This window comes from Cervus canadensis, chromosome 28 (genome assembly GCF_019320065.1).
Source record: "Cervus canadensis isolate Bull #8, Minnesota chromosome 28, ASM1932006v1, whole genome shotgun sequence".
NCBI lineage: Eukaryota > Metazoa > Chordata > Mammalia > Artiodactyla > Cervidae > Cervus > Cervus canadensis.
The window spans coordinates 24280728-24305131 of record NC_057413.1 but is presented as its reverse complement, the minus strand read 5'-3'; the positions used below and the strand labels follow the sequence as shown (position 1 = coordinate 24305131).

The 24404-nt window shown below is 42.3% G+C and overlaps 1 protein-coding gene across 1 annotated transcript in view; it reads right to left on the bottom strand.

The window, feature by feature from the left end:
• The window catches only part of RIPOR2 (RHO family interacting cell polarization regulator 2), a 207028-nt gene extending 183510 nt beyond the window's left edge, over positions 1-23518 (bottom strand). Inside the window, exon 1 of the mRNA XM_043449926.1 lies at positions 23194-23518. Within this exon, the coding sequence (XP_043305861.1) occupies positions 23194-23269 (76 nt within the window). The 5' untranslated portion in view covers positions 23270-23518. The remainder of the gene's footprint in view (positions 1-23193) is intronic.
• Between the last annotated feature and the right edge of the window lie 886 nt (positions 23519-24404).

The following is a 24404-nucleotide window of genomic DNA, read 5'->3' as shown; positions in this document are numbered from 1 at the left end:
AGATGAGGAGGTGGTCTGTCATAGACCTACAGAAAATGAAGTTAATTGTAGTGTGAAAGCCTTCTCTTGAAAATGCAGTTTAAAAATAAATAATAAATAGCTAGTCACTCCAGTACTTCCTGAGGCATATGGCATCACGAATGGAATGGAACCACATGAAATAAATTCACAATGGTGAAAAATTTAGACTGAGTGGAAGCTGGATCCCTGAAGGTAAATCTTAGTGATTTAAAGTTGAGAATAAGGAGGGACTGTATCCCCTCCATTAGCCTTGAAGGGAAACCACAGGAGCTCTATTCATGAAAAGTAAAATTAGCTGTATGTTCAGTTTTCATGACATTTGCTATTGCAATCAGCATTCCACAGCATGACTTAATTGCTGCTGAAACACCTAAGAGGAAAGTGAAGAAAGGAAAATAAAGCATTTGATCATTGAATGACTGGTCATGAATCCAGGAACATTCAGTGACTAGAGGCGGAGTGAGTTTCGCACGCAATACGTGACCAAAAGTTCCATTTCCAGTGGTAATTAAGGCCCTTCAGTGATCCATCACTTTTCTTCTTTCTGTAGTGATGAACACTCATCAAATGCGCTCTGACCTTAAAATGTCAAACTATCTCCTTTCACTTGTACTTTTCTATCTTGTAGTATAAAAAGTATTTACTGACTCCAATTTTTAAATTCTGATTCTTTAAAATTCACATGAAACAGACATTCTACTACTATATTTGAATGTATCAAACGTAATCTCCAGTCTAGGGTAGAGGTATAGTCAAAGCTACGGTTTTCCAGTAGTCATGTATAGATGTGAGAGTTGGACCATAAAGAAAGCTGAGTGCCAAAGAGTTGATGCTTTTGAACTGTGGTGCAGAAGACCCTTGAGGGTCCCTTGGACTGCAAGGAGATTAAACCAGTCAATCCTAAAAGAAATCAATCCTGAATATTCATTGGAAGGACTGATGCCAAAGCTCCAATACTTTGGTCACTTGATGCTAAGTGCCAACTTATTGGAAAAGACCCTGATGCTAGGAAAGATTGAAGGCAGGAGCAGAAGCAGGTGACAGAAGATGAGATAGTTGGATGGTTTAGCATCATGGACTCAATAGACATGAGTTTGAGCAAACTCCAGGAGATAGTAAAGGACAGGGAAACCTGGTGTGCTGCAGTTCATGGGGTTGCAAAGAGCTGAACATGATTTAGGGACTGAACGACAACAAGGATTGTCAGGGATTTGGGCACAGAAAGTGGGGGTGGGAAACCGAGGAAAAGATGAATATATATATATATGTCATTCATGAACTTTTATATGGGTGCCAGAAACTTATGCCAAAGTAGCCACAAAATAGGAGTCAAATGAACATAAAACCATGTTTACTACTAGAAACCAAAATTTTTGAATTTATGGTGAGAGAGGGATGGAAAGAAGATGGAAAAGCTTGTCTGGTCATTCCCTTCCCCTTCCCTTCATTCCTGAGCTTGGGCTTTGGTGACTCCATGACTGGAGGATATTTATTTAATAGTTGGTTTCACCTTACTGGGTACTTCCTTTCCCTTTGGTCATCTTGTAATACATGCCAACGCCCTCCCTCTCCTTTCTTTTTGCCCTGAAAAAAATACAATGAATGCATACAGAATTATTGGTACTGAAAAAAAATCAAGGTGCAGACACAAGTGTGTAGTGGTGTTTAGTTATTGCTTTTTCTCTGCAGACCACTATGTGGTAGAGGGAAATTATAATTGATTTAGCCAGAAAAGCTATTACTTGGAGAAGTGGAAAGAATAACCCATATTGGTAACAAAGACAGTAACAATGGGTAGAACTCAGATTTACAACATGTAAACTCAGGAATGCACTTCATTCTCTTCCTGACTCAAGCATCATTTCTTTCTGTGGACATATGCTGAGCACCTACCAGGAACCAAAAGTTGCCAAGCACAAAATTACAAAGAGAAATAAAATCGTATTTGTCCTCAATGAGCTCAAAAATCTAATAGGAAAGAAGGAAATGTAATTCCATTGCTGTAAAATAGGAAACAAAGCTGTAAAATATACATAAATCCTGAGAAAATTCCAAAGGTGAGAGAAATACAAACGTTCTTTAAAAAAAATTGAGTTGAACAATCCTTGAATAACAATTGTGTTTAGTGACAAAGACCCATAACAGAAATTTAGATCTGCCAGTAAGTTAAAAGTTGATCATTATACAAAATTACTTAAAAAGAAGCTATGCTTTTCTAGAAAAATTATATGAGTGGATGATGTATTAGGTCCATTTTGTTGTTGTTGAGTCGCTAAGTTGTGTCCATCTCTTTGCGACCCCATGGACTGTAGCCTGCCACACTTCTCTGTACACGGAACTTCCCAGGCAAGAATACTAGAGTGGGTTGCCATTTCCTTCTGCGTGCTTCTTTCTATTAATTTCGGAATGGTCTATACTGAATTTAGAAAAACTATAAAGTGGCACCACCTAGTGGTCACTACCCAAGGTGTTTGAATTAGCCTTGTTATTTCAAATGTAACCAGCTCATTAATGCTTTACATTGAAATAGCAAACTGATATATGTTCCCAGAAAATCAGAAACAAAACGTTAATAATTCTAGCTGAAGAAAAATCAGTAATATACAGAATAATCTACCACCAAAAAAGAAAGTTTGTACATAGTACTCATTGGACAATATTGGATTCCCACTGTATAATAAGCATTTCTGATTGTTACTTTTTCTGCAGTTTTTTTTAAAGCAGGTATTCTTCTACACAGAACTTTCCTTCATCGCCCCCAGCATTGATTATACTCCCAGCATTTTGGCCAACAAACACTATTGGTTGAAAATTTGTCCTATAATTTTCACATTCTAGTTTGGGCTGATTGCTTCCTCATGATGTGGTTTAATTTGTTCGTCTATTCCTTGTAGCCTAATAAACTAGTAGTTTATAAGATCTAGATTAGATGAGATCTTGATTATATACCAATTCAGATTTTTTTTTTTTTTTCAGTAAGACTACTTGTAAGTGATGCTATATGCTTCCTATTTGCATCAAAGCCGCAGACACCAATAATCACTAGCTGTGATGTTAAGGTCAATTGGTGGAATCCTGTGATGTCAGTTGGACCCCTCCATTACAAAATTTACCCCCCAAAATTTCCCATTAATAGTTTACACAGTCACTGATGATCATTGTCTCTATTATTTCATGAGAATTTCAAAATTTTATAAATTCTGTTATTTCTTCTACATTCATTAGCTGTGATTCCCTCATCATCTATTTACTTACTGAAGTATAGTTCATACAGAGGAGAAAGTACAAATGTGTAGTTTACTTCTTTCAAACTTATTTTTAGGATAATAAATTAGTGTTCCAGAAACCTTCAGAGGTTGTAAATGTTTGTGTGTGTTTCATTAAGAACTTAAGATTGTTGTATATTTAATGTATTTCAACTAATAGGAGACATTATTCTTTTCAATGCCCAAACTGTACCACCTTTGACCAATGTGTTTATTTTTAACACAAATACTCTGGTAGGTAGCAACGTTGTTAAGTTGTTACACTCTCAGGAGAAATTCTTACCACTTTCAAGGAGGTGGATTTGACAATATGTATCAGGAGCGCTGGGCTTCCCAGGTGGCTTGGTGGTAAAGAATCCACCTGCCAATGCAAGATACAAGAGGTTTGGGTTTCATCCCTGGGTCAGGAAGATCTCCTGGAGCAGGAATGGCAACCCACTCTAGTATGCTTGCCTGGGAAATCCCATGGACAGAGGAGCCTGGCTGGCTACAGTCCATGGGGTCAAAAAAGAGTCGGACACAACTTAGTAACTAAATGACAACAAGAGCCTTGAAGATATTTATAGTCTTTGATATATGCTCTACTATCACACTTAAATCTTTTCTATGAAAATAGGCGGGTGTTGGTAATATTTGTACAAAGATAGTAATTCTAGCGAATAATTAGAAAGCAATGTCAATAGGTTTTGATATGTTTATATGATGAAATATTATAGCTACTATGTGAAAAATCTAGTTTTTGAGGAACTTTTATTATCATGGGGACATTTTTATGATCCTATATTAATTCAAAGAAGCAGACTACCAAAATCTTATCTACATAATATTATCCCAATTATTTTATACAACTATGTACGTAAATAAAAGTCTAGGAAGATATACTTCAAACTGTTAATGATAGTTATATCTAGATGGTGTATTACAGAATTTTTAATGTCTCCTTTGCACTTTTTTATTTTACAAACGATCTTCAATAATATGTATCACAGTATGTATGTACACGCTAAGTCGCTTCAGTTGTGTCCAATTCTTTTTGACCCTGGATGTATAGCCCACCAGGTTCCTTTATCAACGGTATTCTCCACACAAGAAAACTGGAGTGGGTTGCCATGGCCTTCTCCAGGGGATCTTCCCAACCCAGGGATAAAATTTGAGTCTTCTGCTTTGGCAGGGGCTTCTTTACCACTAGCACACCTGGGAAGCCCACGTATCACAGTAGATCTTATTAAAAAGCTAGTATTGAAATTTGCTTGTGGGTAATGCTGACTTGCTATTTTTTCAGTAATAAACCACCAAAGTAAATGTCTTTTTCTGTATTAGTAGAAATTGTGCAAAAGAGAAGGAACATTTTTTTTTCTGAACCAAAAAGTTCATTCTGACTTAAAGAATGAAAATAGAATTGAGTTGAATTTGAAACAAAACACAGAGGCGATGTGTTATAAGCCTGGTGTACTGCAGTCCCTGGGGTCACAAAGAGTTGGACACGACTGAGCAACTGAACTGAACTGACTGAAGATCTGATCATTGCAATTAATTATGCTTCTCCAAAAGTCAATTTCTCCTGTGCTATCCAATGAATCAATTTGATATTCTGGCTTGATTCTTAATATGAATGAGAGCATCGGCATAGATTAAGACAGATGTGTCTGCCATTTGTAATGGGTTTTCACAGGACAGCTCCTCCCACCAGTTCCCTTCCTGATACTGACAGTTTCTAATTTTTGACACCCTAATGTCAAGTTGTCTCACAATCTCTGGTCCAAACCACTTATTAAGCCCTTAATTTCTGCTTTTCCTTCTTATTACCAAAAATTACTTATGAAAGCATTCAATGTCGAAAAGTTAGATAACCCTGAAGAGCTAAAAGAAAATAAAAATTCACAAATCATTCTGTCAAAACACTTTAACCACATTGCATAAATCCTATTTCCTGGACCTGTGAGATCTTTGGGGATAAGATTCTTATCAAGTTTATCCTTTGTTTCCCTTGTCCCTAGAATAGTGCTCATTTCCTGGGTGTTTACTAATGGTGAAGGAAGATGAAGAGGAGGAAGAAGAGAGGGGAAAAGGAAAGCATTTCTGGTCAGGCAACTACACGGAAAAAGGCCTGGTTGGAGGGATAAGCTCTGGTGTTAAGAGAGGCTGAGGGGACACAGCCCTGCCTGATAAGAGGGATCAGGTGGAAAGTTATGGGAGAAAGTTTGTAGCAAATATGGCAAGACTGTGAAGGGTCCCAGCAGTTGGCTGGAGAGTTTGTCTATAGCAAGAGTTGGTAAGGGAGCAGATGGAAATCTATCTTACTACATGAAACAGCCCTGCATTCCTTCATTCTTTGAATCAAATAACTGATTTATAATGAAAGTTGGTGGCAAGAGGACCTACATATTAGACTTTTTAAAATGCTCTATAACTATACAGAAATAAACCCATAAATTTAATGAGATTAGATACTTTTCACCTAGAAGAGGGCATGGCCACCCACTCCAGTATTCTTGCCTAGAGAATCCCCCTGGACAGAGGAGCCTGGCAGGCTGCAGTCCATGGGGTCACGAGGAGTTGGACACCACTGAGCGCAGCACAGCACAGATACTTTCTGAGGCACAAGTTACATGGAATAAAGTTCATCCTTTTTAGTGTCTAGTTCTAGGAGTTTTGACAAACGCATATATAGTATAACCCACATCACCATCAAGATTTAGAAGAGCTCCATCATGAAAAAAAGTTTTCCCTCAGACCTCTTTGCAGTCAACCTCTCTATCCAGCCCTTGGCAACCAAAGATTTGTCTTCTGTCCTTATCATTTTGCTTTTCCCAGAATGTCATGTGAGTTGAATCATCCAGTGTGTAGCCTTTGGAGTCTGACTTCTTTCATGTAATCCATTTGAAGATAATCCATGTGGTTGCATGTATCTGTCCTTTTTTCTATTGCTGAGTAGTATCTCCATGTACAGAGGTACCACAGGTTTGTTTAATCATCCATAATTTAAGGGCAATAGATTTCTTTTTAATATAACATAAATACTGTACCTTTGATCAGCCCAAATAAGATTTCTAAGTTTTAGAGATCTATTCACTAATTGTCAAAGACACCTGAAGACAGGAAAAAGAGAAAATCCAAGTACAGTATAATTTTGGAACTGAGTGTCACTGTCTAGAAAACTCATTTTCAGAGCAGTCAGAGAGAGGAAGAATGACTGAAGGTCTCCAGTACTGTGCCCTGGAGTGGCCTGACCCACCACCATGTTCCTCAAGGACATGGAAAGCTATTTTCTGAGCTTCTAGCTGCATATTTGAAAAATGAAGTTGCTATCCTTTTTAGGTTTACAACATCCTTGGAGACCAAGTCTGTGACTCTGGGTTAAATATCATTAGGTGAGTGATGAGACGTGTGATCATAATGGAGGGAAGAAGAACCAAGAAAGAAAGAGAAGACAGGCGGGGGAGGAAAGGAAGACAGGGAGGGTGGAGGTGTGTCTGGCTCTCCACTGAACTGGCATGGGAGGTCCTGTCTACCTCATGCCCCTTGCCCCCATCCACTGGTTCTGGTGTTCAAATGGGTGGTGGGAGTTCTGAGACTCTGATCTAAGATATAGCCAAAGGAGAAATGGATCATTTAAAAGCTTCTACTTATTTAGTGGTTTGATTCCCCTAGACAAAGAATTCAAAAAAATGGCATGCGTGTAAGTCACTTCAGTCGTGTCCGACTCTTTGTGACCCCATGGACCATAGCCCCCCAGGCTCCTCTGTCCGCGGGATTCTCCAGGCAAGGATGCTGGAGTGGATTGCTATGCCCTCCTCCAGAGGACCCTCCTGACCCAGTGATCAAACTCACCTCTCTTACATCTCCTGCATTGGCAGGCAGGTTCTTTACCACTAGTGCAATGGTGTTTAAATTTTTTGCTATTTGGAGATAATACCTTGGGTTTATATAGAAACTTCCTATTGAACAACAGTGGTCTGGGAGGCCAGAACTGGGGGAGGACACTGGCTTCCCTGGTAGCTCAGACAGAAAAGCGTCTGTCTACAATGCGGGAGACCCGGGTTTAATCCCTGGGTTGGGAAGATCCGCTGGAGAAGGAAATGGCAACCCACTTCAGTATTCACACCTGGAAAATCTCATGGACCAAGGACCTGGCAGGCTACAGTCCATAGGGTCATAAAGGGTCGGACATGACTGAGCAACTTCACTTTCACTTTCCAAAAAATTATAGAAAACAAAAAGAAAGCTCATTCTATTCCCCTCATTTCCACTCTGGGAATACCTGTGCCTTAAAAGGAGGGAAATGTAAAAGGTCTTTGGAATTTAAACTGAATTTCTAAAGACAAAGAAATTATCCTTTTACTCTTTTCAGAATATAATTGATTAAAATAAAACTTAGTTGCTGGAATTAGGAAGACGACATGTTTGTCTAAAGAAAATGCACACAGGGTTTAAAGAGATATACTTCCTATGATGTGATGAACATGAATATTTCAACATGGCTTTGGAAACACGGATTTTGGACTTTAAGGAGCCACCACTCCCCCCACACCGGCCCTCCAGTGAGTCACTTTTGTTCAAGAAGAGTAAGAAGTAGATTTTATTAGAAGTCAAGAATCAGAGCCATGGGAGACTGACACTTGGGCTTGAATGGGAAGACTGGGATGTATTGATGAGTTTCTTTCTGACTCTAAGTGATGTTTTCTTTGTCCTTTATCGCAAGGTATTTTGAAGTCAAATTCTAAGCATATTCATGAATGAAAGAAACTGAAGAAATTGCCTGGGATTAAGAGTTACAAAGACTTGGTTTTTCTGAGTCACGGGTGAGCCATTTTTGAAAGGACTGTGTTCAGAAAGACAGTTTTATAAATGAATGCTATGTATAGGTAAAATTAAAGGTAAACAAAAGTATAAAATGCTACATAAGAGGTTTTTTTTATTTCCTAGTGCTGTATGGTTAATCAAGGGCTATTGTGTGTGGAAGAAAGGGAAGTTGCTTCCACCGCTTGTATTTGGCTGTTAGTGAACTTTTATTAGATATTTATATGGGTGTGCATTTCACCACAAGTTGAATGGAGGGCTGAGTTCCATTATTTCAAGTCTCACAGGTTCACATTTATGAAATTCACATAAAGATAAGCTAAAGTCGACCTTTGCTTAGCAGATAGAAATGAAGGCCTGAAGGGTAGATTGAAGAGACTGATCTTTTAGAGCACTTTGGAAGATCAATATGCAAACAATGACAACACTAATTATAAATCCTTCTTGTTTCTCCTGAAAAACAAGAAGCCTAAGAATTTCTGGAGACATGAATTTTGTTACTCTATTTTGAATTGCTGTAAATTTCTCTTTTTACTGTCCATTTTTAAAAGGGAAAAAAATCAGTGTATACTTTTAAAGAAACCATTTGTATGAATTTAGAAGATGAATTCCCCAGCAATTTCTTCATTGTGGCATCTTGGATGTTTCAGTTGTGGCATGTGAACTCTTAATTGAGATTTATGGGATGAAGTCCCCTGACCAGGGATTGAACTTTGAACCTGGGCCCCCAGGAATGGGATCTCGAAGTCCTAGCCATTGGACAACCAGGAAGTCCCCTCCCCATCAATTTCTTTGACTTGGTGACCCTTGGTATTGTGTAGATTACAGCTGTCTTAAGTGAAAGATCTTGACAATTTTAGAGAGAGTAAACAGAGGCATATAAAGAAATATAAAGAATATAAAAAAAGACTATAAATAAAGCTGAGCACCGAAGAATAGATGCTTTTGAACTGTGGTGTTAGAGAAGACTCTTGAGAGTCCCTTGGACTGCAAGGAGATCCAACCAATCAATCCTAAACGAGATCAGTCCTGAGTGTTCATTGGAAGGACTGATGCTGAAGCTGAAACTCCAATACTTTGGCCACCTGATGCGAAGAACTGACTTATTGGAAAAGACCCTGATGCTGGGAAAGATTGAGGGAAGGAGGAGAAGGGGACGACAGAGGATGAGATGGTTGGATGGCATCATTGACTCCATGGACATGAGTCTGAGCAAGCTCCAGGAGTTGGACAGGGAAGCCTGGGGTGCTGCAGTCCATGGAGTTGCAAAGAGTTGGACACGACTGAGTGACTGAACTGAACTGACTGAGGCTCGGGATGGCCACGTCACAAATGGCAGACTAGGAGCGGAGCCCCTTCTGAGTATGGAAAAGGTCACTTCCCTGTGAGCATAGGAACGGCCTTGAACTGAGTTTCTGTGGGGGCGGAAAGTGGCCCTTGGGTGCTGACCACCACAACTTGGTGTGATTTTAGGTCTCACTCTGCTCTGTTCTGTGCTTCAAAGAGCCACCTGGGAAGGCACAGTGGTCAGAAGCCACCGCCAGGGAAACTCACTAAACAGGTGGGAAGAGGCAAGTTCCCTGGGTCAAGGGGTCTCTAAACAGGGCTGGGGCCCCGGAGGCAGCAGAGCTTCCGGTTGTGGAGGGGAGGCTGGGGGTGGTCGGCTTTCACTTGCTTTTGGAGAAGCAAAGTGGGGACACTGTCTGGCCAAGACAAGCCCTAGCTCTGAGCCCAAGGGGGCTGGGTGTTCAGGTTTATTTCTGAGTGGTCCTCACCACCCGTCTGGTCTAGAAAAGAATCCAGGGACTCAGGGAAGATATTTCATAGATTTTAACGTTTGGTCGGCGTTTCCCCTCTGTATATTTCTCAATCACCTCTACATTTAGCACAGCATGGGAAGATAGTGTTCCCAGCAGACAACAAATACCCCTCCGACTGCAGTCAGACATCAGCAGCCCTGCAATCCACCTTCAGGAGACTCCCAGAGCTGTGTGCATTAAAACTGGGCCCACATTTTGAGATGTGGGGAAGCATGGTAAGATGGATTTTTCTGAATAGACAGTGCAGGAAGCTGGGAAAATGACTAGATTGAGAGCTGATTTGGGACTGAGCCCTGGAGATAAAGATTCTCGCCATGAAAACTTACTTCGAACCTGTAGAGAAATGACTTTGAATCTTGGCTCTGTTCTGCCACTCAGTAGTCCTTTAATTTCTCTGAGCCTCAAAGTCCTCGCCTGCTAAGTGGATACAAGGACCCACCTCCGAAGGGTTGGGATCAGGAGTAAATGAAAGAATGACTCATCGAATGCCTGGCACAGTGCCGGGAAGTGCTGATAAGTGAGGAGTTGACGGGAAGAGAGTTTGGTTTGATGTGGGAAGAGGAAAGGTGAGACTCGGACTGTGTCTAGGGACCGAGGGACCATCATTTCCTAACACAACCTGAGGCAGGAGAATCCTGGAAGCAGTTACCTCGGAAGAGGTGTGGTAAGAAGGGGTGCACAAAAAATCAAGTGCAAACATCTGGCTCAGGCAAAAAAGAAAGAATATTAACTGCATGGTGAGGGTGAGTGGTCTGACTGATGTCTCCCAGATGATGAGAGGCAAGACCCGAAAACAAATCCCAAGTCCTTGGCGGGGACACTCACATCCGCCCTCCACATTACCTTCTCAAGATGATACAGAAATGGAGACCACATTAGGAGTAAAGGGTGGGGGAAAAAAAATGTAGTCTCTCCCTGAAGATTATGCTGCTCATCTTAAAACCAGGCAATTTCATTTTAGCTGTGGAGGAGGCAGAAGGAAGTTGATGTCTAGTCCTTTGAGAGAGTGATAACGATGTGTGGGCTGCTCAGTTAAAAGCTAGACTAAAAGCCTAAAGCTAAGCTGCACGATTTCCTGAAGAAATCAACCGGTTCTTTCACTCTTTTCCTTCTGTGTGTGGGATGTTATTATTTTAGAAGCGAAAGGCAGAATTTTAACTCGCATTAGGGAAGGAAAATGGAGGGAGAAAGAATGTGCCAGTCAGAGCTCTTCAGCCCCAGCAGGACTCCTGGCTCCTGTGTGACTGTGTCTGAGCTTGTCAAGGCCAGCAGGGCCTCCACAGAGAACCGGCTTCCCTCTCTCCCGTTCTGCTTCTCTCACCTCCCCTTGCCTCTGCCCCTCTGTGTCAGCCTGGATTTAGGTCTCACGTTGGGAAAAACAACCCCTGACTTGTGTATAGGTTCTGCAATCACATTCAGTCTCACAGAAAAAAAGGCAGGGTTGATACCTTCTGAATCAGAATCATTTACTGCAGTTAATTAAAAGGTAAATAAAGTATCCCTGAGTAGTTCCCACTAATACTCCCAGAGCACAGACAAGACACATCGGGACTCCGGAGAGGTTCCTTGTCCCTAATTTGCCTAGAGCTTCTGGAGATGGGAACAGAGCTAGGAGGACCATGGAGACCTCAGGGGTTGTCCACTATGGTAACCACTGTCTGCCCAGGCTTTTTGGTGATCAGAGATTTTATCACCTGCACACGATTATACCTTATAAAAATACATCCAATAATAGATCCTACTCTGCAGTGAAGATGCACAAATGTGCATGCAACAACACAGATGAATCTTGAATGTATTATGCTAAACGAAAGACGCCAGACTCAGAAGGCTACAGATCCCATGTAGAAAACATTCTGAAAAAGAGAAAACTATGAGAACAGAAAACAGACCACTGGTTGATGCAGGCTTGGGTTGACTACAAGGGAGCATGAGGGAAAGTCTGAGGTGGTGGAACTTTTCATATCTTGATCGTTGTGGTAGTTACACTATAGTTGTTTACCAAGACTCACACATGCGTGCGTGCTGAGTTGCGTCAGTTGTATCCGACTCGGTGCTATCTCATGGACTGCAGCCCACCAGGCTCCTCTGTCCGTGGGATTCTCCAGGCAAGAATACTGGAGTGGGTTGCTGTGCCCTCCTGCAGGGGACCTTCCTGACCCAGGGATCAAACTGGCATCTCTTACATCTAACCTGCATTGGCAGGCAGGTTCTTAACCACTAGCGCCACCTGGGAAGCCCAAGACTATACACTAAAAAAATGGATGTAAATTAAACCTCAAAAAACTTGATTAATTTTTTTTAAAGAACCATTAACAAAAATTAAAGGACATATATATATCGACGTATTTAGAGTGAAGTGTATGGATGTCTGTAACTAACTTTAAAAGCATTTTTTTTTTTTTAAATTTTTGGCTGTGCTACAGGCCCTGTGGGATCTTAGTTTCCCAACCACAGATTGAACACAGGTCCGAACCAGTGAAAGCATGGAAACCTAACCACTGGACAGCCAGAAAATTCCCTGAAAGCACTGAAAATAAGATTTATTGATGGATTGATAAGAGAGATGGATATATGGATAGGTATAAGATAAATATAATAAAATATTAGTGGTAGAATCTAAATGGTAGTTATTTGGATAGTCCCACTATGGTTCTTTCAACCTTTCTGTATGTAAAAATTGTGCTTGTGAAATCTTGGAAAACATTTAAAAATACATCTAACACATTCCTTCATCATCTGTACCACTTAGAGGGTGCTTTCAGGCCCACAAAATTGCTTTCATAGTTTCTGACAGCTCAAAAAAGCATCTTTTCTCTCCCTTTGAAACCATCCTGACAGAAGTAAAGCTTCCTCTTGGTCCACAGGGGGGAATCTCTTGAGATTATTTGCAGGCTCATTTGCATGTATTTGCTATCCTCCCGTTAACACAATATTAGCAAGTAAGTCCTTTATGGCTTTTTGTCACTTGCTTGAACACTGAAGAATTGGATTAATTTGACTCTATTCGTACAAAAACCTCAGGGAACAAAGCTCTGGGCAGCAGCAATTCAGATGGTTAGCAAATATCCCAGACTCTGTTTTTCTTGATCTTGCCTAACTCTTTTTTGGGGGAGGCTCTGGTTTAAGATGCCTCTTTCTGTTACATTCTATGATGAAGATCCATGCTAATCTACCCAGCCATAAGCACAAGGGCATCCTAGTATCTTGCAAACCAGGTACCAACCTGTGATGGGATAAGGAATGGTTGGACTTGTGTTCAGATCACCCTTCATTGTGGTGGGGGATGAAAAGATTTACCCTTTATAGAGTGTGTAGGGATACTTTTCTAAGAGTAGATACACGAACCCACTCCTGATTTCCCTGACCTTTTAAATACTCCACATTATCATCTGAGTACAGACAGTGCAGCGCAGCATGGCTGGAAAGTCAGAGACAACCAGGTTACATGAAAATGAAGTGGACTGTGCAGTCCCCATCCAATTCAATCCACTTTTATAATTATGATAATTTTAAGGTATATTTCAGTGAGTCAGATTAGATATATTCAAAATGCCCAAACTCTGCAGGCCTCCATTTGAATTTGGCTGTATCAATCCAGTCTAAAGATTATTTATGGATACTGACTGTCAGAAAAGTACTCAAGTTATGTTGTTAAATGAAACAAGCAAGTTGCAGAATGGAGCTTATGAAAATAACATATTGATCATATTTCAGAAAAAGAAATGGGAGCACTGTGCTGTATGATGAGGGGGCTGGGAATTCTAGATGACTTTCCCCCGCTCTCTTACATGTTTTTTTTTTCTTTTTTAAAGAAGATTTACTTATTTATGGCTGTGCGGGTCTTCGGTGCTGTATTTCTCTTGTTGTGGTGAGTGGGGGCTACTCTTCGTCGCAGTGCGTAGGCTTCTCATTGCAGTGGCTTCTCCTGTTGCCGAGCACAAGCTCTAGGCACTTGGGCTTCATTAGTTGTGTCCTGCGGCATGTGGAATCTTCCTGGACCAGGGACCAAATCCATGCCCCCGCATTGGCAGGCAGATTCTTCACCACTGAGCCACCAGGGAAGCCCTCTTATGTGTTTTTGTATTGTGTGGTTATTATACAATAAAGATGTAAATAGTTTTGTATCAGATCAAAACAAACTAAAGACATTTATTTTTTAGAGCTAGTGCACACTCATCGTGTCTTTACGACTGGGGTCTGTGTCTGTACCCAAACATACAAACACATTCCTACACAGTTAAACGATGTCTTGGATCTTGATATAGAAAAACTTGTACTCACACAGGGGCTTATTTTTAGGCTAAGATGGTTTCTATCCCCTAAGACTCTTCCCCTACCTCCCCTACCCCAACCTAATACAATGGCTTAATGCTATGGAGAAAGTTTGCAGTTTTGGTAATTTTCTGCTTCCAATCAGAGTCCAAGATGTTATTCCAGTGATTAACTTTTGGGTTCTTTAGATGTGTCCACCAACAACCAATCTGAGGATTAAAGGCTTTAAGACCCGCCACCAGGCTGTGAGTCCTCTAATCCCACTGCTGTTTACATTTTTTTAACTTTGGTTCAGTTCAGTTCAGTTCAGTCACTCAGTCATGTCTGACTCTTTGTGACCCCACGAATCGCAGCACGCCAGGCCTCCCTGTCCATAGTTGTATTCAAATGTGTTGCTTCTTCCTCCCCTTCCTCTTTTCCTCCACACTCTCTCTTTTGTCCACCCTTGGCTGGAGACAGCTAAAATATCTGTCCAGGTCAATGTACATAAAAAGAGAGCACTTTCTCAATCAACAGAACCCCCTTGAATTATTCAAAGTATCCCCTGTTCTCAGGTTTCCAGCCCTTTTTTTCCTGGACAGTATAAGCTGGAATGGGGCATTTGGCAGTGGCACTCCAGACTCAATTGTTCAGGCAGGAAGGACGAGGACAGGGCTCCCATAGAAATAACTAATCGTCTGGATGATGAGAAAATAGGTAATGTCATGTTTGAAGCGATGTAACTAATTCTTACACCAATATGATGAATACTAGGCTCCCTACAACAAAATACAGTCAAATTCTCAGTAACTGGCAGAAAAGCTGGTAAACAGGATGTGGAACTGGGGAGAAACTCAGGCCCTGGGGGGCTGGCCTACCTGCTGTCTGGGTTGAGGCTGTTCATGGGCAACTTTATGAGGTGGCTAGACTGAAACCTGGGCTTCCCTGGTGGCTCAGTGGTAAAGAATCTGCCTGCCAATGCAGGAGACTTTGGTTCAGTCCCTGGGTTGGGAAGATGCCCTGGAGGAGGAAATGGCAACTCACTCCAGTGTTCTTGCCTGGGAAATCCCAAGGACAGAGGAGCCTTGCTGGGAACTACAGTTAATGGGGTTGCAAAGAGTCAGACATAACTGAGCGACTGAATATGTAGCACGCATGCAGACTGAAACCTAGGGTAATACGTGATCTGTGGATTATAGAAATGTTCTTGAAGGCTTCTTTACTTGCTTTTTTTATACTTGGGGTGACCTCTTGCTCACCTCCTCCCAAGTCTTCAAGCTTATGGCTTTCAAGGAAACAGAAATCAAGAAAGGAACTCATGGGGTATAAGGCAGGACAGAGCCACCATGGAAAACAGTGTGACGGTTCCTTTAAAAACTTAAAACAGAGCTACCATATGATTCAGTGATCCCACTCCTGGATATGTATCCAGAGGAAACTCTAATTCCAAAAGATACATGCACCCCAATGTTCACAGAAGCACTATGTACAATAGCCAAGACATGGAAGAAACCTAAATGTATATTGACAGATTAATGGATAAAGGAGATGTGGTACATATATACAATGGAATATTAGCCACAAAAAAGAACTAAATAATGCCATTTGCAGCAACATGGATGGACCTTGAGATTAACATGCTAAGTGAAGTAAGTCTAACAGAGAAAGAAAAATGAAACAAAATCACTATATGTGGAATCTAAAAAAATGATGCAAATGAACATACAAAACAGAAACAGACTCAGAAAACAAACGTATGGTTACTAAAGGGGAAAGCAGGGGCTACACAGGGGGATAAACTAGGAGTTTGAGATTAGCAGATACAAACTATGTATAAAATAAACAAGTTCCTGCTATATAACACAGAGAACTATATTCAATATCTCATAGTAAGCTATAACAGAAAAGAATATGAAATATATATATGTTCAGTTCAGTTCAGTAGCTCAGTCGTGTCCAACTCTTTGCGACCCCATGGACTGCAGCATGCCAGGCTTCCCTGTCCATCACCAACTCCCAGAGCTTGCTCAAACTCATATCCATCGAGTTGGTGATGCCATCCAACCATCTCATCCTCTGTCGTCCCCTTCTCCTGCCTTCAATCTTTCCCAGCATCAGAGTCTTTACCAATGAGTCAGTTCTTCGCATCAGGTAGCCAAAGTATTGGAGTTTCTGCTTCAGCATCAGTCCTTCCAATGAGTATTCAAGACTGATTTCCTTTAGGATGAACTGGTTGGATCTCCTTTCAGTCCAAGGGACTCTCAAGAATCTTCTCCAACACCACAGTTCAAAAGCATCAATTCTTTAGCGCTCAGCTTTCTTTATAGTCCAACTCTCACATACATACATACATACATATATATATATATATATATATATATATATATATATATACACATATCCATATATATCCAACTCTCACATCTATACACACACACACACACACACAAACATACATGTGTAACTGAATCACCCTGCTGGACACCAGAAACTAACCCAATTTTGTAAATCAACTATACTTCAATTTTAAAAAAAGAACCAAGAAGACCACCCTGAATCAGCAACAGGACCACAACAAATTTGACATTTGGGGGCAAGTCTAATGACATCAGAACAAGGGCAAGCAAATCAGGAAAGGCAACAATATGGCCTCTTCTCTGGTCTAGGATGTTTGGGTGTCTGTATCCAGGCTGAAAAGCTCAATCTACAGCCATATGGCTTCCCCAAGCTGGTGAAAAATCCTGAGGGTGAGGAGCCCTGGGGAGAAATGTGAGAGTCGTTCCATCCTGACAGCACGTCTGCCGACCCTCCCCAGATAACAGGTGAGCCAGGAAAGCCGATAGTCAGCCAGACTGCTCTGTAAGCCGATGCTGGGTCTTTGACAAGCACTAGTCATCTGCCAAGTGGGCGGCCCTGCGTGGAGGCAGGCGGCTGGGAAAGGTGCTCTGTATACTGCCCCATCCACAGGGCCCTCGGGGACCTGCCCAGCACCAACTGTGGCCTCCGTTTCATCTGGTGACACAGAGGTATTTAGAAAAGACTCCAAGACCTTCCTATGAACCAGACTGCCTTCCAAAGCCACACTGCATAAGGAATAACCAGCTGGGTTCTTCTTACCTCGGGGTGTGGGAGAGCCGCCAATCCAGGAGAGCCCTCCTTCAAACTCACACCTGCACTCCCAACCACTGTCCAGAGACAGGTCTGTGGAGCTCAGACTGCTGCCTATTGGTCCCCTTCATGCCCCATCACGATCAAGAAAACCATCACACTGAGTCAGGGAAAGGGCCAAACCAGACAACCAGACAGCCACGTCACATTAACACTGGGAAGGAAGTGACCAGAGGCATCTTGGGGACAGCAGCATTCCTGACTCCCAAACGTCTGTCAGCTGTGTCACCATTGTCCTTTCAGGGACAAGAGAGCTCGTCTCCATTCTCTCCCGCGGGCCCGCAGAGGGTGTCACCTGTAGCCTCCCCCATTGACGCTCTCCCCAGACGCGGCGCAAAGCAGTTAGTTCCCCTTGGCCTGTGCCACCTGGGTGCATTTACTTGTACTGCACACTGCCTGGGGATGCACCGCGGGTGGAAGACACCCTGGCTTCCCCAATCAGGAGTTAGCTGCACCCCCAGGAGCCAGAGTGGTTTTCCCCTGGCAGGACTGAGTTGCCTCCTGCCTCGCATGGTGCAAGCTGGCCAGAGAAGGGGGTGAAGTGGTGTGATGTTAGGAGCCGAGGAAGAGAGGGGGCTGCCTTCTCCAGCATGGCATTTCCCTCCAGACCAGAGTGTGGCGGTGGCCATGGCAGCCCCTCCGCCCTGCGCCAAATGTCACCACTACCCCTCTCCCGGACCCCCAAGAGCTACCGCCGCCATGTCAAGCACTGTGCTAGGCACTTGACATACTTTACGTCTTTTAATTTTCCCAATAACACTGCAAGGTTGGTGTCATTATAACAACCATTTTGGGCTTAAGGAAGTGGACATTCTGAGAAGTAGAGGGACTTGCCCACAATAGCTAAGATGTAGAAGAGGGATGTGACCTCCCTGTTACCAGTGTTTACACACTTCCCAGGTTTTCTCTCCTTTCACCATCTCTCAACTTTAGCAGACTCAAGGAAAGTCAGGGTCACTCTTATCTGTGCCCACCCCTCATGGCCAGACCCTGCGCTGACACTGTCCTCATTCAGAAAGCCGGGTGCCAGCTTTGCTCTATCTAGATCCCCTTGTACCTGGGGAGGGCTCAGGTAAGCAGCTTGATAAGGTTTTCAGGATGTCAGATAAGCACCTCCTCAAGATAACTGCCCACCATCACATCTTTGGGTCTTTCTCTGTCAGTATCTTTTATTTTTATTATTTTCTTTAGACACTTGATTTAATTGATGGCTTCTTTTAAAATTCAAATATCCCTAGGAAGGACATTACAGCTCATACATTGGTTTCATTATTTTCCACCCCGCACAACTACAGACTGTAAATCATGTAAATATCTCATTACAGACTCTGGCAGTGAGAAGAAGAAGTGAGAGAGACTAGGGGAAATTGCTCTTTGGGGGTCACTGCTTTAATATGAATATATGTTTGATTGAATTCAAACATTTTCAAGTACGCTAGGTGCCAGAAGTTTTGCTAAGGGTTACAGGCTTTGGGGAGCACATTAAGAATTGTGTTCTACCTGGGAGATGTGAATACAAACTATGTATTAAATCATATTAGGGAATCATCATTCATTTTATTAGGCAGTTACATAGAAAAAGGCCCTTAGTTTTTAGAGATGCTCTTACTAAAATATTTAGAGTTGAGATGTCATAATGTCTGCAATTTATTTTAAACTATTTCAGCAGGAAAACAGACGAAGCAAATGTGGCAAAATGTTAATGACTGTTAAATTAGATGATGGGTATATGAGATTTGTTATATTATTTTCTCTACTTTCCTGAACATCTGAAAAATTTTCACAGTAAAAAGTAAAAAAGAAAAACAAAGCTTTCCAGAAGCTAAAAATCAAAGTTCGATTGCAAGGATGACAAATGGTTTTGCAGCAAGCAGAATTCTATATGGCCCTATGACTCCTGCCCCTGGTGTGCATGCTCTGTATAATTTCCTTATGTAGAGTGTGGGCAAGGTTTATGAATATGATGAGGCTTTACTTCATGATTAGGTTTCAGTATCTGTCAAAGATTTAAAAATTTACACATGCAATTAAGGTCCCAGATGAGTTGATTTTGAACTAAAGGGAAGTTGCCCTGGGCAGGCCTGGCCTAATCAGACGATTCCTTTGAAGGCGAGATTACAGGCAGCAACAGACACTCTCTAGTTGGCCTTATGGAAGCAGAACTGCCACGTTGTGGAGAGGTCCCTGTGGCAGGGAATAATGGGTAGCCTTTCGGGAACAGTGGATGAGCCTTTGCTCATCCCTCAGTCCCAAAACCACAGGGAACTGAATTCTGCAAACAACCACTGAACTCAGAGGAAGACCCTGAGTTTCAGAAGAGACTGTGATCTTGGCTAACACCCTGACTGCAGCATTGGGAGACCCTGAGCAAAAGACCCAGCTAATTCATAACCAATCTCCTGACTCATGGAAACTGTGAGATAATAAATGTATGTTGTTTTCAGACAATAAGCTTGTGATGATTTGTTGTGAAGCAATAGAAAAAGCAAATTCACATTTCAACTGTTGTGGCAAGTCTAACTGATTACAAATAGCACCATTACATTGGAAAGGATTCTAAGACTGGGTATAGCCTCCTTGGGGGGCGGGGGCAGACATAGAGAAAGTTGCGGTTGATTAGCAATGTCTGCATGGGCATGAAAGGGGTGAGTTGTACCATGTGTATCTCTTATTGCCATTCAAGGTTGCTTGTTGTATTTAAGGAAAAAAGAGTTATTTTCTGTTTTTTTTTTTTTCTCAATGACAGAATAACCCCAAGCGACAACAATGCTAGGGTCTCCTAGGGTCACCAGTTAGAGGGGATGCTAACCTGTGAGGAAGGCCTCAGAGAAAGAGGACCGAAAAGTTATCCAACACAGATCCTAGCAACTGATAAACAACGTCTAGGATGAGCCTTGCAGGCTGGTGTTTGCAGTGAAGGCTTCTCCATTGTTCCTTCCCTCTTCATTGTCTCCACTCTTTCTCCTTTCCATGGCCTCTAATTCTCTGCCTTCAGACATGCTAAAGGGTCCCATGAGCTGGATCCTGCTGCTATTTCTAACTCACTCTGACCTTAATACAGCAGGTCAGAATCCCTCCTTCCTCAGACACATAGGCCAAAGAAGTCAGAACTAGCTTGCTGAATGCTGAGCTTGGATTAAACACTTATTAACACATCATTGTTTCATATTAAATCCATGCAGACATCGTATCACAGTACCCAGATGTTAGTTTCATAATTTAAGTGAAGTCGGTACAATGAAGCAGGCCGTTTTCCCAAGTTCTTGTTTTTAGAGGGAAGGCTTGATCCCTGGGTCAGTACGTAACAATGCAGATCACACTCCATCCTTTTTCGGTGGCACATCCCACAGCAAAGATGTCCTAATCTAAGGGACCACAAAAACTGGAATTTAAAATCAAGGAGATGCAGATATAGTGGGGGAAGGAGAGAGTGGGACAAATAGAGAAAGTAGCATCGACATATATACACAACTGTGTGTAGATAGCTGGTGAGAAGTTGCTATATAACATAGGGAGCCCAGTTTCGTGCTCTGTGATGACCTGGAAGGGTGATATGGCGAGAGGGAGGGAGGCTCAGGAGGGAGGTGATATATGTATAATTATGGCTGAATTGCGTTGTTGTATGGCAGAAACCAGCACAACACTGTAAAGTGTTCCTGCCAATTAAGGAATAAATGTAAATAAATAAATAAAATCAAGGTAGATGCAGCTGAAAGAAGCACATGAATAAGGTGAAGACTCTGAAAAAATTAGCTTTTTCAATTACATTAAAGAAAGATTTTGTGGGTGCAATTCCTTGTATCCAGGTGCCATTTGGAATCCAACCAGCCCAGCTTGCCCTCCTAAGCTAGTAGATGGTCTTTATTTATGTTCCTAAACCACTCATTCATCATAATTGAACTGTCTTTTCCAGGGGCTTTTAACACATAAGAAAGGGTCGCCAACATATAACTAGGCTTAAACACACTATGTGACGGGCCTTTAATGAGAACAACACCCAGCACTTAAACCACGGCTTGGTGGTCCACAGCGGTCACATTTTGCATTAGAGCATGCTCTTAGCTATATTTGCAATTTACAGAATTAACTTCCAATGCTTATACTTGAGAGTTTTCACTTAGAAAATAGTACTTTTCTTGAAAAAAAAATGGGAAATCTGACAACCTGTCAGCGCCCCCCATTCCTCATGCAAGCAATCTGATGGCACTGAATGGTGGGTGCCCTCCTAGACGAGTGCTTTCCCGTGTACCACAGTCTCCACTGTGGCCTATTGCCTCCTCAGACTGAGGCCAAGTGGCAGTTATAATTTACCATCGAAGTTTCACTATTGTTTTTCCCATGCAGAGATAAGAAGAGAATGAGCTATTCCTCATCACTATGACAATAGCCCTTTCATTCATTACCTTAGCAACCAGGCCCCTCTAACCATTTGAATTTGCTGACATTTGAGTTAAATACACCTTTCCAGCAACAGACATATACCAATTTGCCACTTACTGGTTGACAGTGGTTTTGACACATACATCCTCAGAATGCTTTCTCTTTCTCAGATTACTTCAATACTAAACTCTCCCTTTTGATTACCTCACACCAGTCAGAATGGCCACCATCAAAAAGTCTACAAACAATAAATGCTGGAGAGGAGAAAAGGGAACCCTCCCACACTATTGGTGGAAATGTAAACTGGTATAGTCACTACAGAAAACAGTACAGAGGCTTCTTGAAAAAACTAAAATAGAGCTACCACATGATCCAGCAATTCTACTCTTAAGCATATATCCAGAAAGATGAAAACTTTAATTTGAAAACACACATGTACCCCAATGTTCATGGCAGCACTATTTACAACAACCAAGATATGGAAGCAGCCTAAATGCCCATCAACATAGGAATGAAAAAGAAGATGTGGTACACACACAATATTATTCAGTCATAAAAAAGGAATGAAACATTGTCCATGGACGGACATAGAGATTGTCACACTAAGTGAAGTAAGTCAGACAAAGAAAGACAAATATCATATGATATCACTTATATGTGCAATCTAAGAAAATAATACCAATCAACTTATTTACAAAAGAGAAACAGACTCAGAGATATGGAAAACAAATTTATGATTACTAAAGGGGAGAAGGGAAGGAGAGGGATAAATTAGGAGTATGGGATTAATAGATACATACCACTATATATAAAATAAACAACAAGAACCTACTGTATAGCACAGGGAATTACAGTCAATATCTTGTAATAACCTATGATGGAAAAGAATCTGAAGTTGTACCACTGAAACTAACATAATACTGTAAGTCATTAATAAATAATAAATCCATGAATTAAATTAAATATTGCTTTTGGTTAGAGTTCCTCTAACTCAAGGGAACTCTTAGTATAAGTTTGATCATTTAAGAAACATATGATTGGGTCCTTACAGGAAATGTGACTTGCTGATCCCTGAGTTCCACGCATTCTAATTACACCACGGATACCTGTTTGATTCAGACATTGTGTTTTCCCCCTAGTGTAAAAAACAAAAGTCCCGACCCACACAACCCCTTAATTAGTATTCATATTTGCATTTTCTATCAAGGTGAAGAAATATAGAAAAAAGGCCCTCGCTTGTTACTTGAAACAAAGCGTGTTTAGTTACCTCTCATTAGGACAGAGCTGCTAGAAGGACACAGGAACAGAGAGGAGTGGGTGAAAATTAATAAAAGACCATTGGGAGAGGAGGCAGGGCATGAAGGGGAAGGTGCAGGGGGCCGCTCGGAGTCCATTAGCAGGAGGGGCCCAAAGGCGTGTCTTGAGGAAGGGGTGGAGGGGGATGGTAGGGAGGAGAGGGGAGCGGGCAGCATCCGGACACTCACGGTTGAGCTGCCGCCTCTGGATCCGGTCCCTCCATGGCCTGTTTCTGATCCAGTGCAGTCGTGATGGTAACACCATGGTCCCAAAGTGAGGGTCTAACACCTCCTCATGGCTGGAGAACAAAAGTGCTCGCAGCGATACAGGAAGTCAAGGCCAGACGTACCAAAAAAAAAAAAAATTTTTTTTTTGGAGCCCTGTTCTCTTTTTATATCCGAGGCTTCCGTTGACTTCTTTTATCTTGTAACTGGCCTTTTTTCCCTTCCCTTAACTCCCGACTGGCCCGAAGGCAGCTGCTGCGCTGGGCTCCCCGGCTCCGGCCTCTTGTGCCATGTTTTATGCATGAAGATGATGGGCCGGTAATTTATTCGCGCTGAGATCGCAGGGCTCCTGTGTCTGCCCCACGTCAGAGGCTGGGGGAGGGCAGGTGTATCTGTCTACAGGAAGAATGGCCTGAAATGGGGATCGCTCTCTGCAGGCGGGATTGAGGATCCGAGCTTGGCTGCCAGGACACAGGGCAGAGCGGCTGGAGCCCCAGTCAGGCGGTGGTGCTCTCCTTTTAGGGCACATGATTTATTTGCTCCTGGGTCTTTAGTGCCTAGGCTAGTGCCTGGAACAGTTTGCGAACAATAAATACTTGTTGACTAAATGAAGGTTCAGTGGTAACCAACATCAGGACTTCACTGTGCCCACATGAATCCTTTATGCTCCCTGGCCTGCTACATTCACTATCCTCTAAATGCTCATTTGAACTTTCTCATCCATCCCATTGCCCACACTTTTGTCTCCACCTGAGACCACACTCCCTCCTCACCCACCTATTCATGCTTCAAAATCTCATTTTCCTGGGAAGCTTTCCTGCACTCACACTGATGGGGCTAGCCCCCACACAGCTGTGCCTCTCCACTCAGCATCCCTGGAAGGCCCTTCTGTGTTAGGACTTTTGTTTGTTTGCTGGTTTGCCCCCTGCATGTCCAAACAGCGCATCAGCTTCTTGGTGGCATAGACTGTGTGTTCCTCTCCTGAGCCTGCAGTGGTCTGCGTGGGAAATTGGTGGCACTGAGGCATGGCTGGGGCAGCTTGAGCCTGCCTCCCCAAACCTCCACCAGCCCATCCTCAAGCCACACCAAATAAACACACAGTCTAACAAAATCCGTTGTATTGGCTATAATAACAGCCTCAATTTGTGAGCCCGGGGTGCTGCATCTGGCAGGGG